The following is a 27,157-nucleotide window of genomic DNA, read 5'->3' on the forward strand; positions in this document are numbered from 1 at the left end:
TTTCAGTTGCTTTGTACTCGTTAACATAAATCAGTTTAATCAGAATGCATCCAGTCAGGCTCATCAGAAATTACTGACAGAGGGCCCTAAGGGACTTCTGACCGTGGGTGATTTCTGAACACGGAAGGCTCAGTAGGGAGGGTGAAGAGGATCGGTCGTCTGTAGAGTCTGGTGGCTGAAGAACAGGATGGAGAGGAAGCACAGAATGGAGTTGGGAGAGCCCTAAAGACAGACTGTGATCTCAAGACCGTGCTTCGGGTGAATCCTGTGCTGCAGGCAGCAAGAGTTCCTTTTCTTCTCTTCCTCTCAACTCCCACTAAACCCAGTTATCACATCCAAAGTAGGACTAATGACACTCAATTTTGGAAGAGCCAACCTGAGAAAACTTCCTACCACTATGTAGGCAAAGGGTAATTGTGAAACTTTCTGCTCTCTTGTATGTTCTTGATCTGTCATTTTAGATTTCGATGCTTACTCTTTTCTGATTCAACAACTATTTACACAGCACCTGCTAAGGGCCAAGCAGGGGCGATAGAGCAGAGAATAACGACAAAGGTCTCTGTGCTTGTAGAGCTGACATTCCACTAAATGCCTGCAGGTGTACACAAGGTTTCAGATTTTAGATTTTACAAGTTTCCTCTCAAACGGTACTTACTGCATCTCCCAGCCTCATTAATAGCTGCTGTAGGATCAGAAGGTCTCGGCAGATGAGGAAGCGAGTAGTGGCAATTTTGTACACACCTCTGCACACGATATACCCTGCCATTCTACTACCATAGAGCTGGGAAAGATTCATTCGAACATTCAAGGGCTGAGCTGCAATGAAAAAAAGGGGGGGTTAGATGCATCATTGTTTTCTCTACGTTAAAAGGACACGCTTATTGTTCTGTCATCTACCTGGATCGAATGCCTTCTCCACCTCCACCTCTGTTTCATAGTCCATTTCCCGTATAAGAAGCCCGATGGCATGGACTGGGTTCCTAATCTCTTGCAGTTTACTGCAAATGTCCTCCATGACATTTTCTCTGTAAGGACAATTAGAAAACTCCTATTACCACCAAGAGCACACAAGACAAACTCTGTATAAGTCCTGAAAGCTTCAACATGCTATGAAACAGGAAAACCAGCCACATAACAAAGGAATGGAGGTAATTTGCTCCATGAAGCAAATTTCCCCTCATTTTTTCACACATGACAGACAATATGAATTTAAGAAAACACTCTTGCTTCAGAATTTATAGGCCAGTTAATAGTTAATAATTTAAGCCACTACTTTGTACATACTTGAATGTACATTAAAATCCTGACTTTGGCACTAAAAATTGCTAAATTTCCACCAGGAAGTGCACTTTACCCTAAATTCTCCTTACACATCAATAGTGATCAAATCTTCCAAAATCTGTTCTGCAGCCTTTTCTGGAGATTGTAGGTTGAAACAACTCATTTCCATCATTACTGACATATCCATAGTCACTGACTCTCCAATCAGACGAAGGCATTTTATAAGACAGATGACATCCCGAGCAACATCCACATCTATGAGTAAGAGAAAATTAACATTCGTGTCTCAAGCCAATGAAGAGCTACTAATTAGTATTATATGAAAATATTAATAGTTAAATGCTGAGGATCCATCTGAGGTCTTAGAGATGCTTAGGCCTCTTCAGCTTGCCATAAAATATCTACAACGTGATAAAATGACCAGGAAAGGTCACAGTGACAATCAACAGGCTTTGCCTCCATGTGAAACAAAGCATGGCGTTCATGTAGGAAGGAGATTGAGTATGGGCAGCACAATCACTATTACCATCAGATATGGTCGTCTCATCCTCTGTCAAGAGGTTCTCATCAGGCAGTAGATACAAATGATCCACTAAGGAGGAAGGCATTAGGAAAGACAGGTACCCCTGGAAATACAAATCCAGTTACATTCATTTCAGTGAATGTGTAAAAGTATAAAATGATTGATACCTAATCTTATCACGAGGAAGCAGCGGACAAAGCCACACTAAGGGACACTCTACAGACAACAGATGCAGGCTTCTAAACATACGCAAGATCTTGGACTGGACTGTGCATCAAGAAGAAAACTCACAGGCACACCTGGTGAAATCTGAGTACAGACTGTACAGTGTTACATCAGTATCAAATTGACTGATCTCCAAATTGTGCTGTGGTTACAGAAGAATACCCTTGATCTCAGATACATGGTAACCTGTACAGGTAATTGGGTATGAAGTCCTCAACTAACTCTCAGGTGGCTCAGGAAAACAAATTATAGAAGGCAAAAAGCAAACGGAAGCTTATAAATGGTAAACCTGGGTGAAGAGTACACAGAAGTTCTTTGTGCTATTCCTGTAAGTTTTAAATTAAGTTTGAAATCACTTCAATATTGAGGTAAATAAAAAGTAAAATGCCAAAACGTGTAAGTAATGCAGAAGACCATCTAAATACAAATGAATTATAATTTTAAGAAAAAACAAACGAATGAATAAACCAACCCCAAAGTCCTAAGAGCCAACTGCAACATGCAGCAGACGAGCATTCTGCAGGACACACTGACTGTCCGAAGGACTTCCCTGCGCGTCAGTGCCCTTACCTTTTTCAGCAGGCACACCATGTTCATGTGCGGATTCAAGTGTAGGGCGAGCGGATGAGAGAGGGCTACTTGATACTGAACACAGCAGCCATAGAACTTGCACCAGAATTCCTGCTGTAAATTCCGAAACTGCTCCTGAGAAAACTCATACTCTGTTACACTTCCTTGTAGCTGGTAAAGAGGGGGAAAAAAAGAAACTCTTGATACCATTCAGGAGCTTTCTCCCCCTAAAACATAACTATCTGATATTATTTTACTAAGCTATAGCTAAATGAATATTCATTATAGCTTACACACCATTGACTACACAAATACATAATTCCCCGCATAAAAGATTTACACGTTTTTACCTCCTACCAACAAGGTTCAGTGAACGATTTGAACAATTCCGCAGTACCAACCTGCCAATCCACATCAAAATGGAAGAATATACTTATTCTTTCTTTATCCAGACCTCACCTCACTTTCAACAGCTAAAGTAACTTCTTTCTTTAGTTCACTCCAGGAAAGATCTAAATTCCTCTCAGTTCCTTGACAGAAAATCTAAAATTAAGAGACATATGAGAAGATTATATAATACCTAAAACTCAATGAAAAATACTCTAGTTTAGACGGTACTGAGGCAATACATGACATCACATTGAGACCAGACACGCCCAGAATACCCCTTTACCCCTAACACCATGCAAGTAATTTCTGTAACTGAAATCAGAGCATGTTTGAAATAGTTTAGACCAGAATAAACTATAAAAACCCATGAATTGGAAAGAATCATAACAGGGCACACTTGGATTATTACAGCGAGCAGAACCGTGAATTTTCAGCCCGAAGGAAGACAAGGGATGGAGCTCAACACACACGTGCTGAGACCAGCCCACAGCTAAACTGCCGGAGCAAAGGGGCGGTGGCTGCCTCCCTACTGGGACGCAAGAGGTATCCTGGGAAATACCGTCGGACGTTTGACCGTTGTTCACAAGGAAAACGTGCTGCAGAGGTGAAAGAGGAGAAAGGGGCCGTGGCATTCTCAAGTTTTATCTGATCTCTCAAACCAGAAAACAAGCAGCAGCCAGATATCCAACGGCGTACCTAGAAGGAATGTCAAGGGTCTGGAAACTATACCATGTGAGAGCAAGTTAAAGAACAAGGAAAGATTCTTAAAATAACTGAAACCTGCTTCACAGGAGAGAAGCAAGTTCTATGACATTCCAAAAGAAAGAAGCCACCAAAAGAATGGGGGTTGACTCTGATCCGATACTGGGAAGAGCTTCTAAATGACACCATCTGGGAGCAGCAACTCACACAAGTGCCAGTGAGGAACATGTCACCAGGGAGGCGGAGGCAACTAGAAGCAGAGCAGCTGTCCTGCCCTGTGTGGTCGGTCAGAGCAGGAGACTCTGGGGACCTTTCCATTCTATGAGCGATGTCCTGTTTTCAAGTCACCAAGTACGGCAATTTAAGGAAGCCTAAGTGACTTTAAAGTAGAGAATCCTTTTGCAAAACTTCAAGCATCTCCTAAACCACGTGATCTTTGAAACTTAGATTTTATTTTATTTTTTTTAGATTTTAATTGTTTTTAGAGAGAGGGGAAGGGAGGGAGAAAGAGAGGGAGAGAAACATCAGTGTGTGAGAGACACATCAATTGGTGCCTCCTGCAACCCCCCAACCAAGGACCCAGCTTGAAACCCAGGCTCATGCCCTGATCAGGAATCAAACCAGTGACCCCTCAGTTTGCCGGCATTCAGTCCACTGAGCCACACCAGCCAGGGCATCAGATTTAGATTTTAGACTGAACCTGAACCAAGTCAGATCTTCACTGTACGACCAAGAGGGTAAAAACAGTACCACCAAAATTAACCAAGAAAATACTTTAGATTTCTCTTAAGTATAGAAATTACACGTAGTGTAGTAATGTATCTTTTGTAACAGGGTAGCACAAACTTCTCTTTGTGCTACCGCCATGCTTAATTTTTCACTGGGAAAGACATCCCACCTGCCGGCTGGGAGTCCCACTTCATGGGCAGACCATTTATAAAAATTACAAAGGCACTTATAAGCTTGTACTTATACAACACAGTCTGACACAATTGCAAAAACACAACAAAAATGAATAGCAATAATTTATTATATAATGAGTGGTAATAAAATAAAGAGGTGGCCTTAAACAAACATGAAGTATTTTTTCACTGACCTGTAAAGCTTTACATAAAGCTGCATTTATGAATTGTCCTGGTGTAAACAGACTCTGCAAATACATCTCCTGTGAGAACACGAAAGCAAAGATTAGTATCATTCTAAAAAGATACAAACTAGACAAATCTGAAGAAGAATTCAAGAGCTTTTGGTTTGCAACAAAGCTGGCTTTCTGTTACACGTGCCCTTCTACATTTGAGCAACAACAGGTAGCAGAGCAGTTCTCCATTCCCCCCCGAAAGTGAAGAGCGTGGTGTCTCTGAGTCAATGAGGTGTCCTGTCCTGAAGGGCATGCTCCTCGCGCAGACGCACTGGGCTCCCCCGGAAAACACACCCTGTCAAGTGCCCCACTTAAATGGGAGAGGCGAACCTAATTCACTGGTGATATACAAGTGTACTAGTAAGAACAATTAAACTGGTTTCTACACCACCCACAAAATACTCATTTTATGGCTCTAATACATATTAACGAAAAGGAGCCAAGAATAATTAAGTGTTACATATGAAAAACAAACAAAAAAAAAACGCAATAAGCTCTCACAAGTGGAGAAATGACGGAATAAACTGAAAAATCTCAAACTGCCTAATTATTTTGACCAAATTTCATAATCCAGGTCTGTCAGTGAGGAGTAAACCTGACTGACCTTCTTTCAAGTTCCTTCCTTCCACTGAACTTCTGAGGGATGATAAAGTGACCAAAGTGAAGGAGAGAGAAAAGGATTTTAATAATTAGCAGGTGACTGGCGTTTAGTCGAAAGTCAAGTGCCAATAACCTCTCGGGATTAAAAACATGGCAACAGGTGTTCAAAGTGGGGTTTCCGCTCCTGCAAACAGTCGCCATAACGTTTAAATCTCGTTTCAATATTAAGGCACCAANTGAGGAGTAAACCTGACTGACCTTTCAAGTTCCTTCCTTCCACTGAACTTCTGAGGGATGATAAAGTGACCAAAGTGAAGGAGAGAGAAAAGGATTTTAATAACTAGCAGGTGACTGGCGTTTAGTCGAAAGTCAAGTGCCAATAACCTCTCGGGATTAAAAACATGGCAACAGGTGTTCAAAGTGGGGTTTCCGCTCCTGCAAACAGTCGCCATAACGTTTAAATCTCGTTTCAATATTAAGGCACCAACCGAAAGCTCCTTCTGCCACTTACTCCGAGGGCGCCCGGAAGACGGCGAGGCTGGCCAGCTTTGCTCTCCACTGCGTTACCTTTCAGAGCCGTTTTCCTCTCAGCATACAGCACATTTACCTTACGTCTAGTTCACACGCATGTGCCACAGCGGTTAGTATAGAGGACACCTAGGTGTGTGCCCGGCCAGAATCCATTTCCCCTCTTCTACTAACAAATCCCTTGTCTTCCCCTGGGGAGCCATTCCTGCACTACCCACACTCAACTTACTTCACAGCCTTCCCCAAGAGCAAGGCCCAGCTTGGATATGTTTCTTAAGCCAATCCAGAGTGTTCTATCCCTCTGGTCAAAGTGACTGTGTCAGGAATACCACCCGACTCAAGCCAGGCAAGGAGTGTCTACCCAGGACCTGGGACAGAGGTGCTCTCTCCTCTGGGGCTGCTTCATTCACAGAACGCACAGGCTCTGCCCGACAATGAACCCAACAAGGAGGAGAGCAGATCAGAGACCAAGGAGATGCGGCTGCTGCAGGCACTCCCCCAGCCACGGGTGAAGCCAGCGAACTCAGCTCCTCAGCCGCACAAGCCAATGCAGTCTCCTCTTAAACCCCAGTCAGGCTGAGGTGGGCTTCTTTCACCTGCCGCTGGGAGAGTTCTGACACACCTGGCTCTTCTGCGACTAATGACCGGGGAACACATCCCCTTACAGAAGACCTTAGCGTTGCTTACTCTGGGGTCTTGATCGTCTCTGATAATGATCTGTTCCTCTGGCCGAGGCTGCATAAAAACTGGATTCCACTGACCTGCAACATTACTACAAAGAAACACAGTCCATCAGTCTAAAGAAAAATGATGATTAAAAAACCAAAGTTTATGTTGTTGGCAGTATCCGGGCAGGGAGGGCCCCCTCACCGAATCTCTGCAATGACTTCATCAACCGTTAAAAAAGTTTCAGCCCTGGCCGGGTAGCTCAGTTGGTTAGAGCATCCTCCTGATATGCCAAGATTGTAGGTTTGATCCCTGGTCAGGGCACACACAAGAATCAACCACTGAATGAATGTATGAATTAGTGGACCAACAAATCTATGTTTCTCTCTCGCTCTCAAATCAATAAATTAAAAAAGATTAAAAAAAAAAAGCCCTGACTAGTGTGGCTTGGTGGACTGGGCATTGTCCTGCAAAATGAAGATCACTGGTTTGATTCCCAGTCAGGGCACATGCCTGGACTGTGTGCCAGGTCCCCGGTTGGGGGTGTGTCACAGGCAACTGATCAATGTTTCCTCCTTCTCTTTCCTCCTTCCTCTCTCTCTAAAAATAAATAAACAAAATCTTAAACAACAACAACAAAACAAAACAAACAAAAAATGTTTCAGAAAGAAGAAGCTTATTCTGGTTTTACAGTTGCACTCTAACCAGTTTTAACAGGCTTCCTATAATTAAACCTCTAAACACAAATCTAACAGCTAACTCACTCGGCATTTACTCCATGCTAGACATTACGCCAGGTGCAGCTGTAGTGTAACTTTGAAAGCTGTCTTAACCCCATTTTGCAGATGTGGAAAGTGAGGCTCAGGGCATCTGATAGCTAGCAAGTTGCACAATCAGGATTTAAACTCTCATCTGACTTGTCTTTGCTTCTTTCCCACTTTGCTGGAACACCATCTACAAGGACTCTCTCACACATTTTCTGAGATATGGCGGCAACTATTTCTAGAATTCTATTCTCCAGTATAAAGGTCATGAGGGACCCTAAAGTTCAATCAGCTTAGTTCCAGGGATGTCAAGATGTTCCAGGGAATCCTGCGTGTTTCAGGGGATACATAAATGTTTATATTTTGTATCCCTAGCTGGTGTAGCTCAGTGGATTGAGCTTGGGCCTACGAACCACATGATCGCGGTTTGATTCCCTGTCAGGGCACATGCCTGGGTTGCAGGCCAGTTCCCTGCAGGGGACTCACGAGAAGAAACCATACATTGATATTTCTCTCCTTCTCTCCTTCCCTTCCCCTCTAAAGATAAATAAATAAAATCTTTTTAAAAATAAATAAATAAAATATATTTTGTAACTGTTAAACATTCATAACTCATGGTATGTACATTAAAGTATAAGATACCAAATATATACTAGAAGTTGTCAACATGTTGAATTGTGTTATAACCTTATACTCACAAAATTCTAGTTTTGTTATATATTGGAGTTCATTATCTCTCGACAAAAAGAGTGCCCTGTTTTAAAAAAGGTTCAAGAAGCACCACACTCGTGCAACCTGAGAACCCAAAGGGGCTGTAGTGTCTCCTGGAAGTTGTGGGCACCAGAACTAGTCTTTGCTTAGATGCAAAAATCCCCTTCCAGATTAGCAGTATTCTGGGTATGTGCTATCTCTCCCAAGAAACATGGTATTTTCATCTCATTCCAACAATGAAGAATCCTCATTTCATCTTAAAACCAATGATAAAAAATAACATAAGTATAAAAGAAGGTTTTTTCAGAAAATAGTCAACAACATGCATACCCAGGACTGAATCCTTTAAACGCAAACACTTGACTTTGGTACTACCTAAAAAGCGCACTTGTTTTCTTTTTTTTTTTTAAATATTTTATTTATTTATTTTTAGAGGGGAAGGGAAGGAGACAAGGAGAGAAATATCAATGTATTGGTTGCCTCTTGTGAGTCCCCTGCTGGGAACTGGCCTGCAAACCAGGCATGTGCCCTGACTGGGAATCAAACCACGATCGTGTGGTTTGCAGGCCTAAGCTCAATCCACTGAGCTACACCAGCCAGGGCATGTTTTCTTAGTATGAAACTGCTTGGGGTGAGGTAGGATGACAAAGGTAAGTGTTAAGCCCTGGCTGGTGTAGCTCAATGGATTGAGCATGCGGGCTGCAAACCAAAGGGTCGCTGGTTTGATTCCCAGTCAGGGCACATGCCTGGGTTGTGGGCCAGGTCCCTAGTGGGGGGCCACATGACAGGCAACCACACACTGATTTTTCTCTCCCTCGCTGATTTTAAAAAAAAAAAGGTAAGTGTCACATACTGTTCAAAGTTGATGTACTTCACAACCGTTCGGTTCTCAGCATCATGCCACAGGGCCCAGATATCCGTCGAGGTTAAAGCAAAGTCGATTAGTGTCTCCTAGGAGGAAATGGGGACAGGGAAGAGGGGGAGTTAAAATAACAAAGGGTAATGACCTAAATTTGTATCACTGGGACAGGTAAAAATCATAAAAACAAAAGATAATATGCGAACTTGGTGAAACCCAAATGACATTTTGTTCGCACACATGAAATACTGCGTTTTAAGATTGCAACCCCACTGCAGTCGAGCCGAAGTAGCTAACACTTCTTTCCAGTGTGTGTGGCACGCGGAGGGCGGACCAACCCACCTGAGAGGTGAACAGGGAGGAAATGTGATCCAGACTGTAGCGGTTATTCTCAGCGCCCACCAGTTGGAAAACGCAAAACTGTTAAAACACAAGTTGACAATTTATTACTTGAAATAATCAACATGCTACTTTTCTAAATAAGAGTTATTAGCATACAGAAACCAAATTTTTTTTAAAGTATGGCCAAATACACAACATTTACCATCAAGAGTGTTAAGTACATTCACATTGCTGTGCGGCTGATCCCTCAGACTCTTTCCATCCCACGAAACTGAAACTCTGCAGTCATTCAACACCCCCATTCCCCTCTCCCCTCGGCCATTGCACTTTGTCAGTACCACCGACTGCTCAGCATTTTAAGTGGAGTCCCAACAGGGTTTGTCTCTTTGCGACTGGCTTATTTTACTTAGTTCATCCACACTGTAACATTTATCACAACCTCGTTCTTTCTATGGCTAAATAATTTTGTTTTATGCACATACCATACTTTGTCTATCGTCCGTTGATGAATAACTGGGTTGCTTCCAGCTTTTGGCTGTTGTGAATGATACTGCTATAAACATGGGTATACAAATATCCCTGAGATCCTACTTTAAATTATTATTTTAAAAATTCTATTGCGTATATTCCCAGAAGTGGAAATGCTGGATCACAGGGTAATCCTATGACTGATGTTTCTGAGGAACTGCCGCACTGTTTTCCAAGTGGCTGCAGCATTTCATGTCCCCACCACCAGTGCATAAGAGTTCCAGTTTCTCCATTTCCTCACTAACGCTTGTTATTCACTTAATTTTTGATAGTAGCCATCCTGCCGAATGTGAGGTGGTATCTCAGTGTAGTTGGAAACCCATTTTTAAGTTTATGTTCTTACCAAAGTACCTAAGACAATTTAAAACATACACAGCAATACAAATCAATACTCATCAGTTAATCTTTATTAAAAATAGAACCCTATAAAATAATTCACGTTTAGTATTTAACTCCACAGCCAAAACAAAAATTTTCAAACTTGAAATAATATTTTTGATGAGTGTTTTAAATAATTTTTTGATAAAGAAAATTCACCGATAAGAGCAACAATAATTGTGTCCTTGCAACATAAGCAATTGCCCAGAAGGCAGCACTAACACAATTTCGGTGAGAGCCCCTTCCGAACAAGAGAAGGACTGCATGAAAACACATGCAGTGCTGGTCAGTCCCGGCTGCAGCTGTATTTCATAAGCCACAGATCTCCACTCAGCAGAGGAATATAAATCAACTTAGCAGGTCGCAACCAGCATTAAAGAACAAAAAAAAACCAAACATAAAGTAACAGAGTTCATCAGTTCATCACTCACGGTAAGAGCAAATATTTGATAAAAATGTTTTGGTTATATGTCAACTGCGCATGTGCACAGGAGGCAGCAGCGCACAATATTTCTCATCGTAGACTCTGGCTGGTCTAGTGTAATGGTCTCTGGCTCTAATGTTGCTTAAGCTACCTGTGGAAAAGCACTGGTTTGTTTTTTTATTTAATTTCCAATCCGCTGCAGACTGATTACTTCTACAAAATGTGGGTGCTATGGCAACGTCAAATCACTACAGGTTTCCCAGTGCTTTCTCTCACCCCTGTACTTATCTTACTGCAACTAGTAAAGACTTCCTGGCCCGTGGGCCAGACCATCTTACATGGAAATACGGATGGCATGCTCAATACATCAGTGACCATCCATGTACTGGATTAATATACTTATTGAGAGTCCCCTGCTCTACCGACTGAGCTAGCCAGGCGCCTTAGAGTAATACATTTATTAACAAAATTAAAATCCAAAGGACCCAAAGAAAAACAAGGAACAAATGAAATGAATAGACATGGATATAAACTGCCACAGAGATTTAAAAAACAAAACTTCAACTTTACAGATTAGGGAGAAAATACCCTGTATGGAATACTTTTTGTGAAGAAAAAAAAAAAAGACGCAAACTTATTACAATCTGACTAGGCATACGTGTTATATGGCTGCCAAAAAGGCCTTCCCAGTTTTAGGCTCCAGTGACAGACCCCGCAATGCTCAAAACAGAGGAGGCTGAACGCTGTTCAATCTGACCCCGCGTCTAGAATACCGCCTTCAACTCCGGATGCGGCTTTCAGAGGTCCTCAAAACGAGGCCTCTGCGAATGCTTCAGCGGGCAGTGAGGTCAAAACTCTCTTCATTGTAACACTACGACATTACATGCCCATTTCACCGTGTGGTTATGTGTACCAGTGACGAAAAAGCACTGATGTCTCAACACGAATTAGGATGACGGCACGAAACTGAACACCCTTTCATGATAAAAACTCTCAACGAATTAGGAAGAGAGAAGCTTCCCACCTGATAAATGGCATTTATGAAAAAGTCATAGCTGACATCATACTAAATGGTGAAACACTAAGAGCTTTCATCCTTAGATGGAACGTAACAAGCATGCCACCTGTTAGTGTCTCCATCTGAGACACTAAGGATGTCAGCGCTCGCCACCTCTGTTCGACCACTTATGACGCCTATATCCCTCTTCATAATTCCACCATTTCACCCAGGCTTCCAAATTTGTTTGCTTCTTTGGTTTTGGTTAACTTTTCCTTAAATATTCCTTTACACTCTCTATTCCCTTTCACCCTGACTTGTCCTACACGATCTTTTAATTCACACATGAGCACAAACCCCTCCATTCTTGGTGAAGACAACACACGAGACATCCAGGTCACCAGGCAGAACTGACAGATTCCAGTGTGCAGCCACCTCCCCCCACACAGAGTAACTCGATGCGTTCCACGTGTGTCCCACCTGTCCTCGTTTTGGTGCATGCATGTAAACCCCCAGGTACATTCCCATGGAAGGGGAGTAAGCAAGTCGTAACTTGTGTCCAGTCCCGGCAGTGAGCTGAAGGTCCTTTTTCACAGGGACATACTCCAGTATGTTGGCCACCATCAGGCACATCTGGTCCTGCCCAAGAGAAGAATTACTCTCATCAAAGAATATTTAGGTTAGAAAACAAGTACCCTCCCCTTTAAAAGACGTACATCCATTATATAATTAGCACTCTGCCTAGTTTGTGTGCTAAAGGACCCAACAGTTTCTTTTTGAGGGCTAAGATGCAATTATCTTAATCTGACAGATAAAATTATCAACTGTTTTGTGATATTTATTTTTAGAGAGAGGAAGGGAAGGAGAGGAAGAGAAACATCAATTGATGCAAGAGAAACATCGATCAGTTGCCTCTCGCATGGCCCCAACTGGGGAGCTGGCCCATAAACCAGGCATGTGCTCTGACTGGGAATCGAACCAGTAACCTTTCATTTTGCAGGCTGGCACTCAATCCACTGAGCCACACCAGCCAGAGCTGTTCCTCTTAAGAAAAGGATATATTCTGTACTATTATTTTAACTTTTCTACAGGACTCAAAATTTTCAAAATACAGACAAAAACTTCAGGGAGAAGTGTATGAAAAATGAAACTGCCTGAATCTGGAAGTGGCCTGTAATTTTCAAACTAAGTGATGGGAAAATCTAAGAGGAGCAGCAAGATTTGCTTTACTTCTCTAACAATTCACAATCCCTTTTCAACTTATTCTAGATAAAAACATGGCAGTCACCTTATACGACCACATGCGCAGCTTATGATCCTGGCACAGAGCAAAGATGAAGGCATCATTCTCAACACAGTGAACGGCAAGACTGAGGGGACGATCTGAAGGCCCCTGATCTCCCCTAAAAACATAAGGCCAAGTTTTAGCATTGAAAATCATCTGGTCATTATAATTTGTAAATTAAGAGATAATGTACACTGTTAATCAACAGGAGCAAGAGTTTGCATGTTGGTATAATCACTACATTTTTCTATTTGCTTTATAACCAATTACTATGATCAGCTTTAAAAAGCTTTACATAACAACGGAATGCTTTTCTAACCATCAGAAACTTTCTATTTCTCATATTATTCAAAATTGGGTTTGATAGGTCAGGGCTGAAGTAGACACTGAGAGGATATACACAGAAAGCCAGTTTCTGTGGCCAAGGTGTCCAATCCCAGAGGAAGTGGGCTCCGGAATGTGGCTCTGCTCAGATGGAATGTGATGTTGGGCAGACTCTTCTGCTTTCCAGTATGATTTTTTATCTGCCTTGGAGTAAGAATGGAAGCAGGCTGACTAGCACAAAAAGATCAAATTCTTAGGCCCTTTGATTTACCTGCCAGACAGCACTTACCTGATAGCTGTTGGCATCCAGCCCACAAGCAATCGCTGCATCACTGAACTCTGCTTCAGTTCCACAACTGACACCATCCCTACAAGATTGAAAACAGACCCGTGATACACCCACGCCACCTTCTGATGAGACTTAGTGAAGCTCAAAGGCGAGGATACAACCATGAAGCAGGTCTCTATGACAGGTGACGGGCTTACACATTTCTGTCTAGGGAATTCTTCTTTTTAACATTTTATTTTTTGAGAGAGGAGGAAAGAGGGAAGGAGAGAACATCAATGTGAGAAAGAAACATTGATCAGTTGCCTCTCATACGTCCCCCAGCTGGCGACCTGGCTGGCCCACAACCCAAGCATGTACCCCAACCAGGAATCAAACTGGTGACCTTTTGGTTTACAGGCCAGTGCTCGTCCCACTGAGCCTCACCAGCCGGGCCCAGGCAATTCTTAGGACACGCCTTTCCACATACACGACATCTAAAATCTTTTGAAGCACTACTAGATCAATAAAAACAGCATTTTTAGATTCCTAGGGAAAATTTTTGCCATTTATAAATAGTATGTCGTATTGCTCAGAAGAATACTTCATTCTTTCCAAATAATCACTGTGTACCTTTCACGTGTTGGGCAGTGCCAAGTGCTAGGAGATGGGGCAGTAAACATGATTAAAAAACTCCTGCCCCTCTGGAACTCACATTCCACTGGGAGGTAAGAGAAGCCAGGGAGTTAACACATTGAGTAAGAGAAAACGCAGAATGGATATAGTGAATGCTAGAGACAGATGTGCATGCAACTCTGAAGAGTGTGATCAGGGAAGGCGTCACCGAGGGGGATACTGAGCAAAAGACCTAAAGGAGCCGAGGGAAGGAACCATGCTGGTAGCTGGGGAAAGACTACCCCTGACAAAAACCCTGAAAATGTGTGTGTGGTACGCTCAAGGAATCAGAAGGCGTGTGGCCGGTGTTAAGAAGGTGAGGGGGAAATGAGACGCAAGGTGAAGCCGCAGGGGTTGCTGTAGACCAATGTAAGGACTTTGGGTTTCTTCTTAGTGAGACAAACAACTCTCATTTAAATGCTCTGAGCAGATTAGTGACACGACTCAACTGAGATTTCAAGTGCATGAGTCTGCCGGGGAATTCTCTGTAGAGGGTAAGGATAGGTCTGGGGAGATAGCTAGGAAACTAAAGCAATAATTCAGGCAGGAGAGGGCGGTGACTTGGAGTAGGACACCAGCAACCCAACTTCCTTGTGTCAATTATTTTGGTTACACGACCCCAACTTGAAGGCAGACAACATATCCCTACTAGAGGCCCTAGAATAGGCTGTCTGATAGGTATCTTTCCCACATTCCAATAAACCTTACAGTTCTTCATCCACTGTGTAAAGTCTTCCTTTTGGGGTGGAAAAACCACCAGTACACCATTAGGGGCTTAGCAGGGAAGTGATACTGAACAACCACTTCAGGGGGGTAGGGGGCAATTCCTGAGTTGGACGTGGGTTTGGACTTCTAAGGTCCGTTTTAATGCCAGCCTTCCTGGTGGAATTCCCAATCTTACCAGGTATGTCATACGGAGGTAGTTTAAGGATAAAGATTCCTCCAGCAGCAGACGGTAGAGCAAACAGGGCCTCCCCTTCACTGCTAAGCCAGGCTGCCGAGGTGGTGGAATTAGGGGGGAGTCCAGGGACGGCTGGAATTAACTGATAGTTGCAAGGGTCCCTGAAGTCAACTTTTCCAATGTCAGTGAATACTGATTGCATCTGACCTTCCACCGCCAACTCCTGTGAAGTAATTGAAAAGACAAATCTGTTACATCAAAATAAGATGACTTTCCCACAGTTCCTTTCAATTGCCACGAGAGTTTTTTAAAAGTAAAACAGTTTCGAGCTTAAAAGAAAGCCATTCTTTTTCATAAAAACGATTTCTTCCACTTAAAATGTGTCTGATCATTTCAGATACTAACTATCGAAGTGTGCTTGGTACCAATGGAGGGCTAACACGGAGCCCAAATCTCCCCCAGTCCCAGAGGACATTCCCCTAGCACTGAGTCTGGACAGCCAGGGGAACCTGGGGAATAAAGGTCTCGACCGACTTACACTCCTGTACATCCGGGAAGGGTGAGGCAAAAGCAGCCTGTGCACTGTCTGACTGGTTAATATCAGGACGGTGACGTGAGTCTGAGTCTCACAGACATGGACCCCTCCGGGCAAGGGGCTGCAATTCTGAAACCTGAGGCGAACGGCGTTATTCAACAGGTTTATGTCCAGTGACTCTTCCACAAGCTCCAGTGCATCTCCAGAGGTCTTCCTGTTAAAAAAAAAAAAAAGACAATTGTTTCAGAAGTTTATGCTTTTCTAACTTATTGTTGCACTGAAATATATGAAAATAATTTATGGGTAAACTCTCCCAATTTGAAAATTTTTAAAAAATATTTTATTTATTTATCTTTAGAGGGGAAGGGAAGGAGAGAGGAAGGAAACATCAATGAATGGCTGCTTCTGGTGCATCCCCTGCAGGGAACTGGCCCCTGCCGGAAACTGGCCTGCAACCCAAGCATGTGCCCTGACTGGGAATCGAACCGCAATCGTCTGGTTCGCAGGCCCCCAATTTGAAAATTTTTGACCAACAAATTCAGACCAATGTTTATGTTCCAAACCACCAGATTATATAGACTTACAAAATAACATAATATAAAACTCAAGTCTTGTTATATGACTGTTAAATGGCAGTGTTTCCAAATTTGACAGTCAGAATATTCAATGTAGTTAAACTCCACTATTAGGAAACTCATGCCCCTGCCCATCACTTGTGGAGGACAACTGCAGCCTCAACCTCCGGGACCCTACCACATACGGGTATTTCTCCTATGACTTCTGTTACCTCTGCTGCTGGGGTGGAGGGCGGACTCTTCTTCGAGCGCCACTCTACTGTGCTCAGCCCATCACCTCATCGACCATAATACCCACACCCTTCCGTCAAGAGCAGGTCTCCTTCCAGCAAGTAAAGACCAATCTCTGACTCTCTCAAGTATCTCCCTCCTCTCTCCTTCTTCCAGAGCCTTCCATAAACATTCAAATCCGCTCTCCCCAGACCTCTCCCCTTCCGGCCCCCACCCAGCCACCACGTTTTCTCCGTTCTCCTCTACGGCCGTGCTTTCTCTATTTCCTCACTGGTCTTGTACTCTTCAACCTACCCTCTTCTTACCAAGTCACCAGACCAACCCCAAAGGACTCCTGTCTTCTAACTTGACTTCTTCACAGCAGTCATCCACAAACTTGACCATGCTGTCCTTCTCAAACCAGTCTCTTCTACTGACTTCCATAGCACCCTCTCCTGGTTTTACTCCCACGTCTCTCGGCTTTGCCTCTCCTTCACCTGACCCCCATGTTAGCTCCTGAACCTTGACTCTGGGTCATCTTCTGTGCTCACAGTACACATTCTGCAAAGCACACCTTATCTACTCACAGAGCAGTGAGCATCACAGGAGGTCTGATGATTCCCAGAGCTACTTCGTTCTTGCAACTCATGCTGTGTCACCAGCACAATCTTCTGGACCCTCAACTTCACCTCTGAATGGTGCTTCCTTCCTGCCTCCTGGTTAAAGTTGGGTTCTGGACCTTCCCGGAGGACAGCATGCCCCAGAGTCCTCTCTAACGGTGGTAGCTTTCTCAACCACGCTCCCTGTAGTGGGGCCTCAGGGTAGGGCATGGACGTCCTGCTTGTTCCCCATTGCCACTCTAGGTCATTGTTCCCGCCTCTGTGCCCAAACCACTCAGCACTGAAGGTCATGCGGTCGGATACCACCTGCTACCCTGTTCGTTGCAGACCTCTCTCATTTGCTGAAGCCTAGCTCCTGAGTCACTCTCACTTCTCTTGCCATAATTCTAAATGATTTCAATACGCATATTGCTTTCTAATACCTCACTTTCTCAGCTTCTTCAAGCCTCTCCTCTAGTGGTTACCCTTGACTGCATACAAACATGCTATTATCTTCCCCCATGTTGCTCCACTGTCCTCCGTTCAATTTCTCTGCTTCCCTTATAGCAATACTCCTTGGGAGAGTCGTTTCACGCCCACAATTCCTCGCCTCCCCTTCTCTCTTGAACCTGCCCCACTGGGGCTTTTGCATCACTACTGCTGCAGTTCCTGACAAGGCCACCAACGACCCCCACGGGGCAAGGCCAATTTTCATTTCTCTGACTTACGTGTGGTCCTTCTCAGTTTTTTCACTCTCCTCTTTCTTGAAATAACTCCCTCAGCTTCTGGAACACCACTCTGTCTTTGTTCAACTCTTACCTCACAAGCTGTTCCTTCTCGGTCTCCTCCTCTGGTTGCTCACCTTCCTAAACATTGGTGTGCCCCAGGGTTCAGTCCTCAGACTGCTTCTCTTCCCTCATCTACCCAGTAGTTTCCAAGTGGGGGCTATTTCTACCTGACTTGCCCAGGACAGACAGCAATATCCAGAGAGATGTTTTCACTTGTCACGACTAAATGAGTGTATGGGTACATGCGTGTGTGCACGTGTACACTACTGGCATGTAGTGAGGAGAGGCCAGGGATGCTGCTTAACGCCCTACAATGTAGAGGAGATTTATCTGGCTCCAAATGCCAACAGTGCAGAGGTTGAGAAACCCTGATTTCTATTCATTCTCTGGGCAATCTCACTCAGCATAGCAGCTTTAAATGCCATCAAATGCCAACAATTCCCAAATCTGTACCTTCAGCCCAAAGTCTCCACTGAACTCATGACCCCTGCCAACACTTCCACTTGGATACCAAACAGGGATCTCAAACTAAACCCATCCAAAATAAAATTTCCAAACCCAGCAAACCTGAAAAACAAAGAAACAAAAACATACGCTTTATCTGCACTCTTTTCCAACTCAATGAATGGCACCTATATAACTTCGAGTTGTTCAAGTCAGAAATTTGGAGATCACCAGATCACCCTTGATTCCCCTCTTTCTGTATGCCCTACACCTGTGCCAACAGTAAATTCTAATAAAACTCACCTTCAAAGTATACCCATAGTCAGAACTTTTCTCACTGCCACCAGGACCAGCTTGGTCAAAGTCCCCGTCATCTCTTGTCTGGACTGTGGCACCAGCCTCCTAATTGGTCTCTCTGCTGTCACCCTTTCCCTACTAGACTCTGCCCTGCAACCTACACCCACAGCAATCCTTTAAAAACACATGTAGATCGTGCTGCTCCTTCACTGAAAACCTTCAAACAGCTTCTTCCTACACCACTCAGAGTAAAAGCCAAAGCCCTAAAATAGCCAACAAAGCCCAGATGCGGCCCTCAGCGGCCTTTCTTATTACTCTACCCTTTGTTCACTCAGCTGCAGATGCATGGCCTCCTGTCACTGTCTGAGCATAGCATACAAGCTCCTGTCTCAAATTCCATGCACTTTTCTTAAAAAAATATTTTATTGATTTTTACAGGGGAAGGCAGGGAGAAAGAGAGGGAAGATAACATCAGTGTGTGATTGCCTCTCACATGCTCCCTACAGGGGACCTGGCCTGCAACCCAGGCATGTGTCTCGACTGGGACTTGCAACCCTTTGGTTCGCAGGCCAGCAGTCAGTCCACTGAGCTACCCCAGCTGGGGGATATGTGCACTTTTTTCTTGGGAAAGGATGTAACATTACCAAAGGTCTGCTACACACATACTTTGTTTAGTACATCTAAAACAGGGGTGTCAAACTCATTTCCGTCGGGGGCCACAACAGCCTCAGAAAGGGGCGTGGGCAAACACAGCACTTACCAATGAATGAACCTGTTTCTGGTGAGGGATAACAACTTGCCACTTTCCGCATAGTAGAAGCCTCCCGCGCTCTCACTGTATTTCACGGTTCCGGCCAAGACATTTGCAGTCCCTGCAAAAGGAGAGTGATCAGCCTGCACACATGGTTGTCTGGGGATGACAGGGACTGATGGCGCGGAGGAGGCAGAGGATGAGGGACTGACAACCTATACAAAGAGAAGGGAAAAAAGAGAAGGAAGAAGTAGGACACTAAGGAAGCTCTGATCCCGGGTCTATAGCCATGTGGACTTAGAGGATGAATTGGGGATCAGAGATGTAGGGACCCATGGGAGAAGCCTGAGGGGAAGAATAGGATCGCTCCCTCCTTGGCTGCTCCCGTACCAACGCAGCAAACTGTGAATTCCCGAAAGTGCCTCGGCCTTTCGCGCTCAGCACCACTGAGCTCCATGAAGCTCCGTTCCAGGGCTCCCGCCGCCGCCATCTTCCCGCCGCTGCCGCGGAGACCGACGGGATACCAACAGGACCTGGAGGCTGTCGTCACTTCCGGGGCCGGGACTGGCGGGGGCGCGGACAGGTGAAAAATCCCGGGGAAGAGAAAGGCGGTTCCTACCCTAAATTGCGGAGATCCCACCTAGTTGACTGGAGGCAAGGGTGGGTGGGTGGGCGGGCAAGGGGGAATCTACTCTGCTGCGGAACCTTGGCGCGGGTGGTTAGGACACCTCCGGGCTGCGGTTCCCTTTTCCCGGCGGCCCCAGGAAAGGGGGGCGGGGGCCGGGTTTGTTTTCATTTTTAAAAAGCCGGCGCGGGCTACGGATCTGAATTCCCTGGAGAGCGAGGTCGGGGGGGGCGGGGGCGGGCAGATTAACGCCCTCTTCCGGATTCCGAGTTTGCCGTCCCCGCTTCCTGCGTCTGGGTGTAGCTGTGAATCTCCACCTGGTCTCGTTTCTTCACCCTTCCCTGACACTTGGGAACGGGACGAGGGGAAGTGAGGGGCAGAGGGTCCTTTTGTATTGCAAATTTTTTCCAGGGGATTATTTTATATAGTAAGACATAATGGATTCAATAAAACATCGATGTCGAGCAACCTGCTGAGATTACTTAAATTCTGCTCACATGTATGTATGCGTGAAAGGAATGTGCTTTTCTTTCTACCCTGATGTGAAGGTTTGGAAGATACTGCGGCTTTATCCGTATCTAGAGCTGTGTAGATGCACAATATTGAGGAATATACTAATTTTGATGGGAAAAGTTTTTTTATGCTTGGTAGAAAATGTTTGTTAAGCACTTTTGTTACTACTACTTGTTATTACTGGTGACCACAACCTTTCTTTGCCTTTCTCTGTTTCATCCTATTCTGACCACATTTTTCTCTCTGCGGCTCACTACAGGACACCAGCTCTAGCAATGCGATCCCTCCATTCTTCGTACAATCCATTGTTCTACCACGTTTTCGCTGTGCTTCACTTCCTTGATGTTTCCTTCTTACTCTGCTTAAATTCTGTTAAATTACTCCTATGTCCCTGCAAAAGGAGAGTGATGAGCCTGCACACATGGTTGTCTGGGGATGTTCAACATCCCCAACTTTGATAAAGACTACAACTGTGAGTCCTGGCTGGTGTGGCTCAGTGAATTGAGTGCCAGCCTGCAAACCAAAGGCTGGCCGGTTTGATTCCCAGTCAGGGTGGTGGGAGTCAGGGTTGTGGGCCGGGTCCCCAGTGGGGGGCGCCGAGAGACAACCACACATTGATGTTTCCCTCCCTTTTTCTCCCTCCCTTTCCCTCTCCAACTGTGATTAAGTATTGCGTCAACAGTGCTTCCTGCTTTTTATATCCTCCCCACCCCCTTCTACTGGCACAAAAGAGGCATTCAGAAAGTATTTGATGAATGAATAAGTGAGTGAATGAATGAATAGTCCAGCAAGAATTGAAGCCCCAGTAGCATGGAAAAAACAAGAGTAAATTTGGAGGAATATTTAGGAGGTAAGGTCAGTAGGATCTGCTGTGGGCATGAAAGGAAGAGAGAAGGTCAAATCTAGGATGGTTCCTATGTTTTTCTCTTGGCAACCAGGTGGGTGGTAGATAACTGGTGGGACAGATGCCGTTCAACCCGGCGAATGGTGGGAACAGTAGGGGAAGAGCAGATCTGGAGAACAGGGGAGAAAGCTGGGTCGTGTTTCCTTGCAGGAACAATTAGTACTGGTGGTAAAGGTTCTAATGTTGCTGAATGCAAATGCTGCATTATTGAAAAGAACTACCACTTAAAATATTTTTCCTGAGTCAGGATTTCAAGCTCCTGAGATTCCACCCAGATGATACAGAATAATCCCATCTTTAGATCCTTAAACTTAATCATATTTGCAAAGTTCCTTTTGCTATGTAAGGTAACATACTCATAGGTCCCAGGGATTGGGACATGGACATCTTTCTTTTGGGAGGGGTTACTTTTTCTACCTACCATACTTATGATTTACTAAATATGTCATATTCTAATTTCATTCTCTAACTTCCTTATAAGGTAGTAGTATTCCTGTAAGATAGATAACTTTTCTCAAGCACTTGTTAAAAATATAGTTTCCATCTGTTGTCAACCCAGAGTTCAACGTTACCATTTCCCACTAATAAGGACAATCAGATATGAAGTACCTCCTGGTGTGATACAGCACCAGGAAGAATACAGCACCATCTATATGGCATTTTCGAAACTTTGTTATGGTAATATTCACATACCATAAAATTCACCTTTCTGAAGTCAACCATTTTTGTCTATTCACATAGATGTGTGACCATCACCATAATCTAATTTTGGGACGTTTTTATCGCCCCAAAAGAAATCCCATCGTCATTAGCTGTCACTGCCCATCTGATGTGGTCACCGGTAAGCAGTGTCCGTGGCATAGTGGATGAGACAAACAAATTCACATGGACTACTGAGTCCTGGGGAGGAAAAGGGACAGCATGGCTACTCTCTCAAGGGGAGAGTGCGCTGATCCTTGCCTTGATAAACTTTTATTGCTTTTCTAGGCATATTATATTGAGGACAGTCCTCATTTACAATGCACAGGTTTGCTTTAGGTGATTACCTTTTACAGAAAACAAAGGAGAGGATGTTGCTACTTACATCACAGAAGAAGGATATTTGCAAATGCAAAGGGAAAAGTGGCTGAACTAATTACACTGTTTTTTGGAAGGTTTAGCATAGATTTTAGGAAGTTACTTTAAAGATATGCAGTAAATGTTTGCTGCCTCAATTCAGGGCGAGAGAGTTTTAGCAAAAAGCAAGTCTCAAAGCAGCCTAGGTACAATGCAGGCCTGATTCACCAGGAGAACCTATCCGTAGGCCTGGGTTCCCGTGTACCAGACCTCACTTTCCACTGGCCTTTCCAAGGGGGAGCTGGGCCCACGCCACACAGAACGGTCTCCTATACCCATCCTCTCTCGTCCTCAGCCAAAATTACTAATCTACTTTGTATTTCTACAGATTTGCCTATTCTGGACATTTCATATAAATGGAATCATACACATTTGTGACCAGCTTCTTTAACTTAGCATAATGTTTTCAAAGTGTCAGCACTTCATTCCTTTTAATGACTGACAATAGTCCACTGTATGTATGTGCAACGTTGTACTTACCCATTCATCAATTGCTGACCATTTGAGCTGTTTCCACTTTATTGTGAATAATACTGCTATTAATATATGAAGCATTCTTGCCAAAAATGTTTGATCCAGATTGTGGTAGGCAGAATAATGGCCCCCCAAGATGTCTGCGTCCTAATCCCTGGAACCTGTGAATATGTTATTTACATGGCAGAAGGACTTTGTACATGTGAGTAGGTTAGAATGTCGAGATGGGGGGAGGGTCCTGGATCCTGCAGGTGGGCTCTGTCTAGTTACATAGTTCTTAAGAGGAGAGAGTGTTTGCCTGAAGTCAGAAAGAGAGAGACATGAGGACAGAAGAAAGGTCAGAGATTGGTGACATTGCTGGCATTTAAGGTGAAGAAAGGGGCCCCGAGCAAGGAATGTGGGCCACCCTCTTCCTTCGGGAAGAGGCACAGTGACGGGTCCTGCCCTAGAGCCTCCAGAAGGAAATGGAACCCTGCCAACACCTCGACTTTAGTCTGCTGATGTTTGCTTTTAGCTGAAGGGAGCTGCCTTGCCTATGGCCATGCTGCTTGCATCCAGTCAGCGGTCAGTAGGGAAAGTCTAAGGGTCCTGTCCCCTAGCCTTGAGGTAGGACGTGATTCTGAAGGACTGTCTTAGTTCCCACAGTGCTACGTGGGGTTGGGTGAGGCCTCAACTCCTTTTCTGCCCCATCCTGTCTTTCTTAGTTTTTCTGAGATGCAGTTCCCGAGATCACTCCCCAGTAACCCTCTTGCCTGCCAATCTGTGCCTCAGAGTCTGTTTTCTAGGGAATCCAACACGAGACACACACACACACATATGCTACATCTTGTCTAAGGATGGGCAGCCAGCTGGGAACAGCAGGGAAAAAGAATTTGGAAAGGGAAAGAGTTTAGGGGAGGACCCATTCTAAATTGCAAAATTGGTAATGAAATGTTGGGAAAAACATCAGCCGGGCATTAGGAGACAGTTCCAAGTTCCAGCTCTGTCTCAACTAATCTCACCACTTGGCAGGCACCCAACATCTCTGTGCCTTGGTTTCTTAGATGAGGGTGTTAAGCATATGGATCTTCAAGCTCTCTTCTGGCACTGAAGCTCTAGGGTCCATGGCTGGCAGCCAGAGACAGGCAGCACCTACACCTTCACCTCTCCGCCTCTCCTTAGTTTCCAGGCTGTGGACTGAGGCCGCCCCGGAAGCTCCCCAGGACTGCTATGGGATCACTGCATATTTAATGTAGCCATGCTCTTTTAGCTTTCATTTTCTTCAAACAAACAAACAAACAAACTGGTTGTTAAATTGCTGAGGGCCTCTTACAGTTTTCTAGGAATCTAAGAATTACAATTTTTGACAGTCAGCTGTCTCTTTCCTCTTATCGTCAACATCCATGGCAATTCTCAGGATTTAAAGTGTTTGAATGAATGAGTAAATGAATGAATAAATGCACATATGCATTCTTAGAAAACTCAAATACTTCTTGAACAATTAATATTCTGGTCGGCAGGGTTGTAATCTACCTTATTTTGTGTGTACATTGTGCTTCTGTGTATACTGCGCACCCATGTTTCTGGCCCAAACTTTCAGGAAAAAACCTCCCGTTTTAATTTTTTAATTCAACAATTTATTTATTTATATTTAGAATACAATAACACTAGTTATTGTATTCGAGGGTATTATTTTGCATGTGGACATAGTGATTGCTTTCTAGAGTTACACTTTTAACTCATAAGGATAAATAAAATAATTAAAAACATTTATATAGATATGGAATTAGTACTACTCATGTGCATCCTTATTTTTCCTTCAAAAATTTGGGCAAAAAAGTGCTCCGTATACACAGCCAAACACAGGTAAATGGAATCTTATTGCCATCTAGTGGTCTGGTGGTATTCATAACTTCATTTAGAAACAAAATGTGGCATTTTACCAAGATTATTGTTTGGGCAGCAAATTTGATTTATGGATACTTTCATTAAAAAAGTGTTTAACAATTGACACCATATTATGAGAATGTTTGGGTTTGCAGGATCACCCCTACAGGGTGTGCAGAAGTGAACAGTATTATAAATTGAACGCAAAAGCAGATTTTCCTGAACTATCGTAACGCTGTTCCTCAAAGGAGAACTTGGTGGTTTAATAAGTATGGGAAATGATGATAAAGGAAGTTTAACATATTCTTTCCTGCAGAGCTTCCCAGAGACATTAATAGGATATTGTGCTTTGTGGAGCTCCAAGAGGGGATTATGGGTGATGTGTTTTCCAGACTCTGTGGGAAAATATTTGGGGAAACACTCCTTTATTATCGTTTCACCATACATTAAAAACATCTATGAGTTCACATGGTTTTCCTGGCTACGAAGCCTTCACTGACTTTCATACCCATGTTCTAGACACAGTGAATTCAAGGAGCACTGTAAGAAGTCAGGAATCACACCTCACATTTATATGGATCTTAGTTTTTAGGCAGTGAATTTCTTTTATTTAAATTAGTATCATTTCACATTGAACCCTTTTTTAACGTAATTTGCTTTCTTTTGGGTTCTAGGAGTGTGGTCTGCTGCTCTGTGGGCAGCGACTTCCACTCACTGTCGTCAGCGACAGCAGAAATGACTGGAAGTTTCCTACTTCGGTAGGTTTTGTGGGGCTTTTTCTACCCATGTCTTCCTGTATTAGCCATAGTGACTGAATCCAAATTCCTGACAGGAGCTTCATTTATCCTTCACTTATTCTTTCATTCTTCCAAAAACCAAGAAATCCCCGCTGGTGGATTTAAAAAAAAAATTAGAGAGAGAGAGAGGAAGGGTGGGGTGGCGGGGAGAAAGAGAGAGAGAGAGAAACACAGTTTGGTTGCATCCCATATGTGTCCTGACCGGGGATTGAACCCACAGCCTTTTGGTGTACAGGATGACATTCCGACCCGCTGAGCCACGTCGGTCAGGGCTACTGTTTCATTTTCGATTGCACACCTGCCACGTGCCAGGCACTGGGGTTAGAAAGCTCCCTCAGAATGGGGCCTTATGCAGTCAGGGACCCCGTCTGCCCTGTTTTCTGTTGTCTCTCTGGTTCCTAGCATGGCGGCTAGCACTGTCGCTAAGGTATTTGTAGACAGAATAAAATTTCACACTCTGCATTTGAGGTTCTCCCAGTTTAATAGAGTGAGACTAAGGAGAAATACAGATAGCAGCAAAATATCATAATAGTTACAAGAGAGAGATGTAGAAAATGGAGAGAGAATATTCCAGGCAAAAAGTCTTGAAAGCAAGGAGAGAACTGGGGTGAGGAGTAGTTGAGAAGGTGGGGTCATCTTGCAGATAGTTTTTCCTTTCTTGTTGAAGAGTTTAGATTAATTTAAAAGTCTTTCCTTACAACTCACTGCTTAAAGTGCTGAATTTTTAAAAAGATTTTATTTATTTATTTTTAGAGTGAGGAAGCAAGGGAGAGAAATATCAGTGTTCGAGAGATACATCTCTGACAACTGGTGGCCTCTCGCACACCCCCAACTGAGGACCCAGCCTGCAACGCAAGCAGGTGGTGTCTTGACTGGGAACTGAACCTTTGACTTCAAGGTTTGCAGGCTGGCACTCAATCCAGTGAGCCACACCAGCCAGGGCAATAAATTCTCATTGTAGATTTGGTATAAGAATTTTATCTTATCTCAAATCAAACTTTGTCAATGGCTGAAAACATTTTGGAAATGTTGATCTGACCTCAGGACACACAGCCTCCCCCCGCGGGCCTGTGAGGACCCTGCTGAGAGAGCACAGGCCCACTGTAAGGCTGGTAACTCCTGGGGCGGCCGGGGTGGCATTGTAGGTACTAAATAATTGCCCTCCCTTGCTGTCTAGAATTTTGTCCCCAGGGAACCCCCAGGGCACAGGAGAAGGTTCTTTAAAAAGCAACACTGGAATAAGTGAAGTGTGCCAGTGACTTCTCACTTCCCTTTTCATTGTTCTTTCTCCTCTCTTAGGAAACCACCCGGGCCACCCTTCAGACACCCAGGCCCCCTGATGGCTCCTGACAGCCCAGGGTTCCAACTCGGACCAGACCCGCCTGTGCTTTGTACTTATTCTGGAGGACATATGCCCTGGATTTTTTCATCTTTGATAAATGTTTCTCATAAATTTCATGATGTTGTGATTCATTACATGCTTAATTAAATGTTATTTTTATATCCTTGTAAGAGCTTGCACATAATTTAATTCACACAATCAGGAAAAAAGAATCCCTGCTTGAACCATATGTCCTGAGTTTTGCT

The 27,157-nt window shown here is 44.0% G+C and overlaps 1 protein-coding gene across 1 annotated transcript in view; it reads right to left on the minus strand.

Annotated features, from left to right (window-relative positions):
- The window catches only part of NUP160 (nucleoporin 160), a 39,385-nt gene extending 19,585 nt beyond the window's left edge, over positions 1-19,800 (minus strand). Inside the window, exons 1-17 of the mRNA XM_037027934.1 lie at positions 19,666-19,800; positions 19,285-19,396; positions 15,615-15,825; positions 15,077-15,299; positions 13,525-13,603; positions 12,915-13,029; positions 12,107-12,265; positions 9,300-9,377; positions 8,952-9,049; positions 6,645-6,729; positions 4,788-4,856; positions 3,059-3,142; positions 2,600-2,770; positions 1,808-1,907; positions 1,371-1,536; positions 898-1,025; positions 656-816 (exon numbers count right to left, since the gene is read on the minus strand). Coding sequence (XP_036883829.1) covers positions 656-816; positions 898-1,025; positions 1,371-1,536; positions 1,808-1,907; positions 2,600-2,770; positions 3,059-3,142; positions 4,788-4,856; positions 6,645-6,729; positions 8,952-9,049; positions 9,300-9,377; positions 12,107-12,265; positions 12,915-13,029; positions 13,525-13,603; positions 15,077-15,299; positions 15,615-15,825; positions 19,285-19,396; positions 19,666-19,765 — 2,139 coding nt within the window. The 5' untranslated portion in view covers positions 19,766-19,800. The remainder of the gene's footprint in view (positions 1-655; positions 817-897; positions 1,026-1,370; positions 1,537-1,807; positions 1,908-2,599; positions 2,771-3,058; positions 3,143-4,787; positions 4,857-6,644; positions 6,730-8,951; positions 9,050-9,299; positions 9,378-12,106; positions 12,266-12,914; positions 13,030-13,524; positions 13,604-15,076; positions 15,300-15,614; positions 15,826-19,284; positions 19,397-19,665) is intronic.
- Between the last annotated feature and the right edge of the window lie 7,357 nt (positions 19,801-27,157).

The sequence above is a fragment of the Sturnira hondurensis genome, unplaced genomic scaffold (assembly GCF_014824575.4).
Source record: "Sturnira hondurensis isolate 20B ecotype Veracruz unplaced genomic scaffold, ASM1482457v3 Scaffold0019433, whole genome shotgun sequence".
NCBI classification, from domain to species: Eukaryota; Metazoa; Chordata; class Mammalia; order Chiroptera; family Phyllostomidae; genus Sturnira; species Sturnira hondurensis.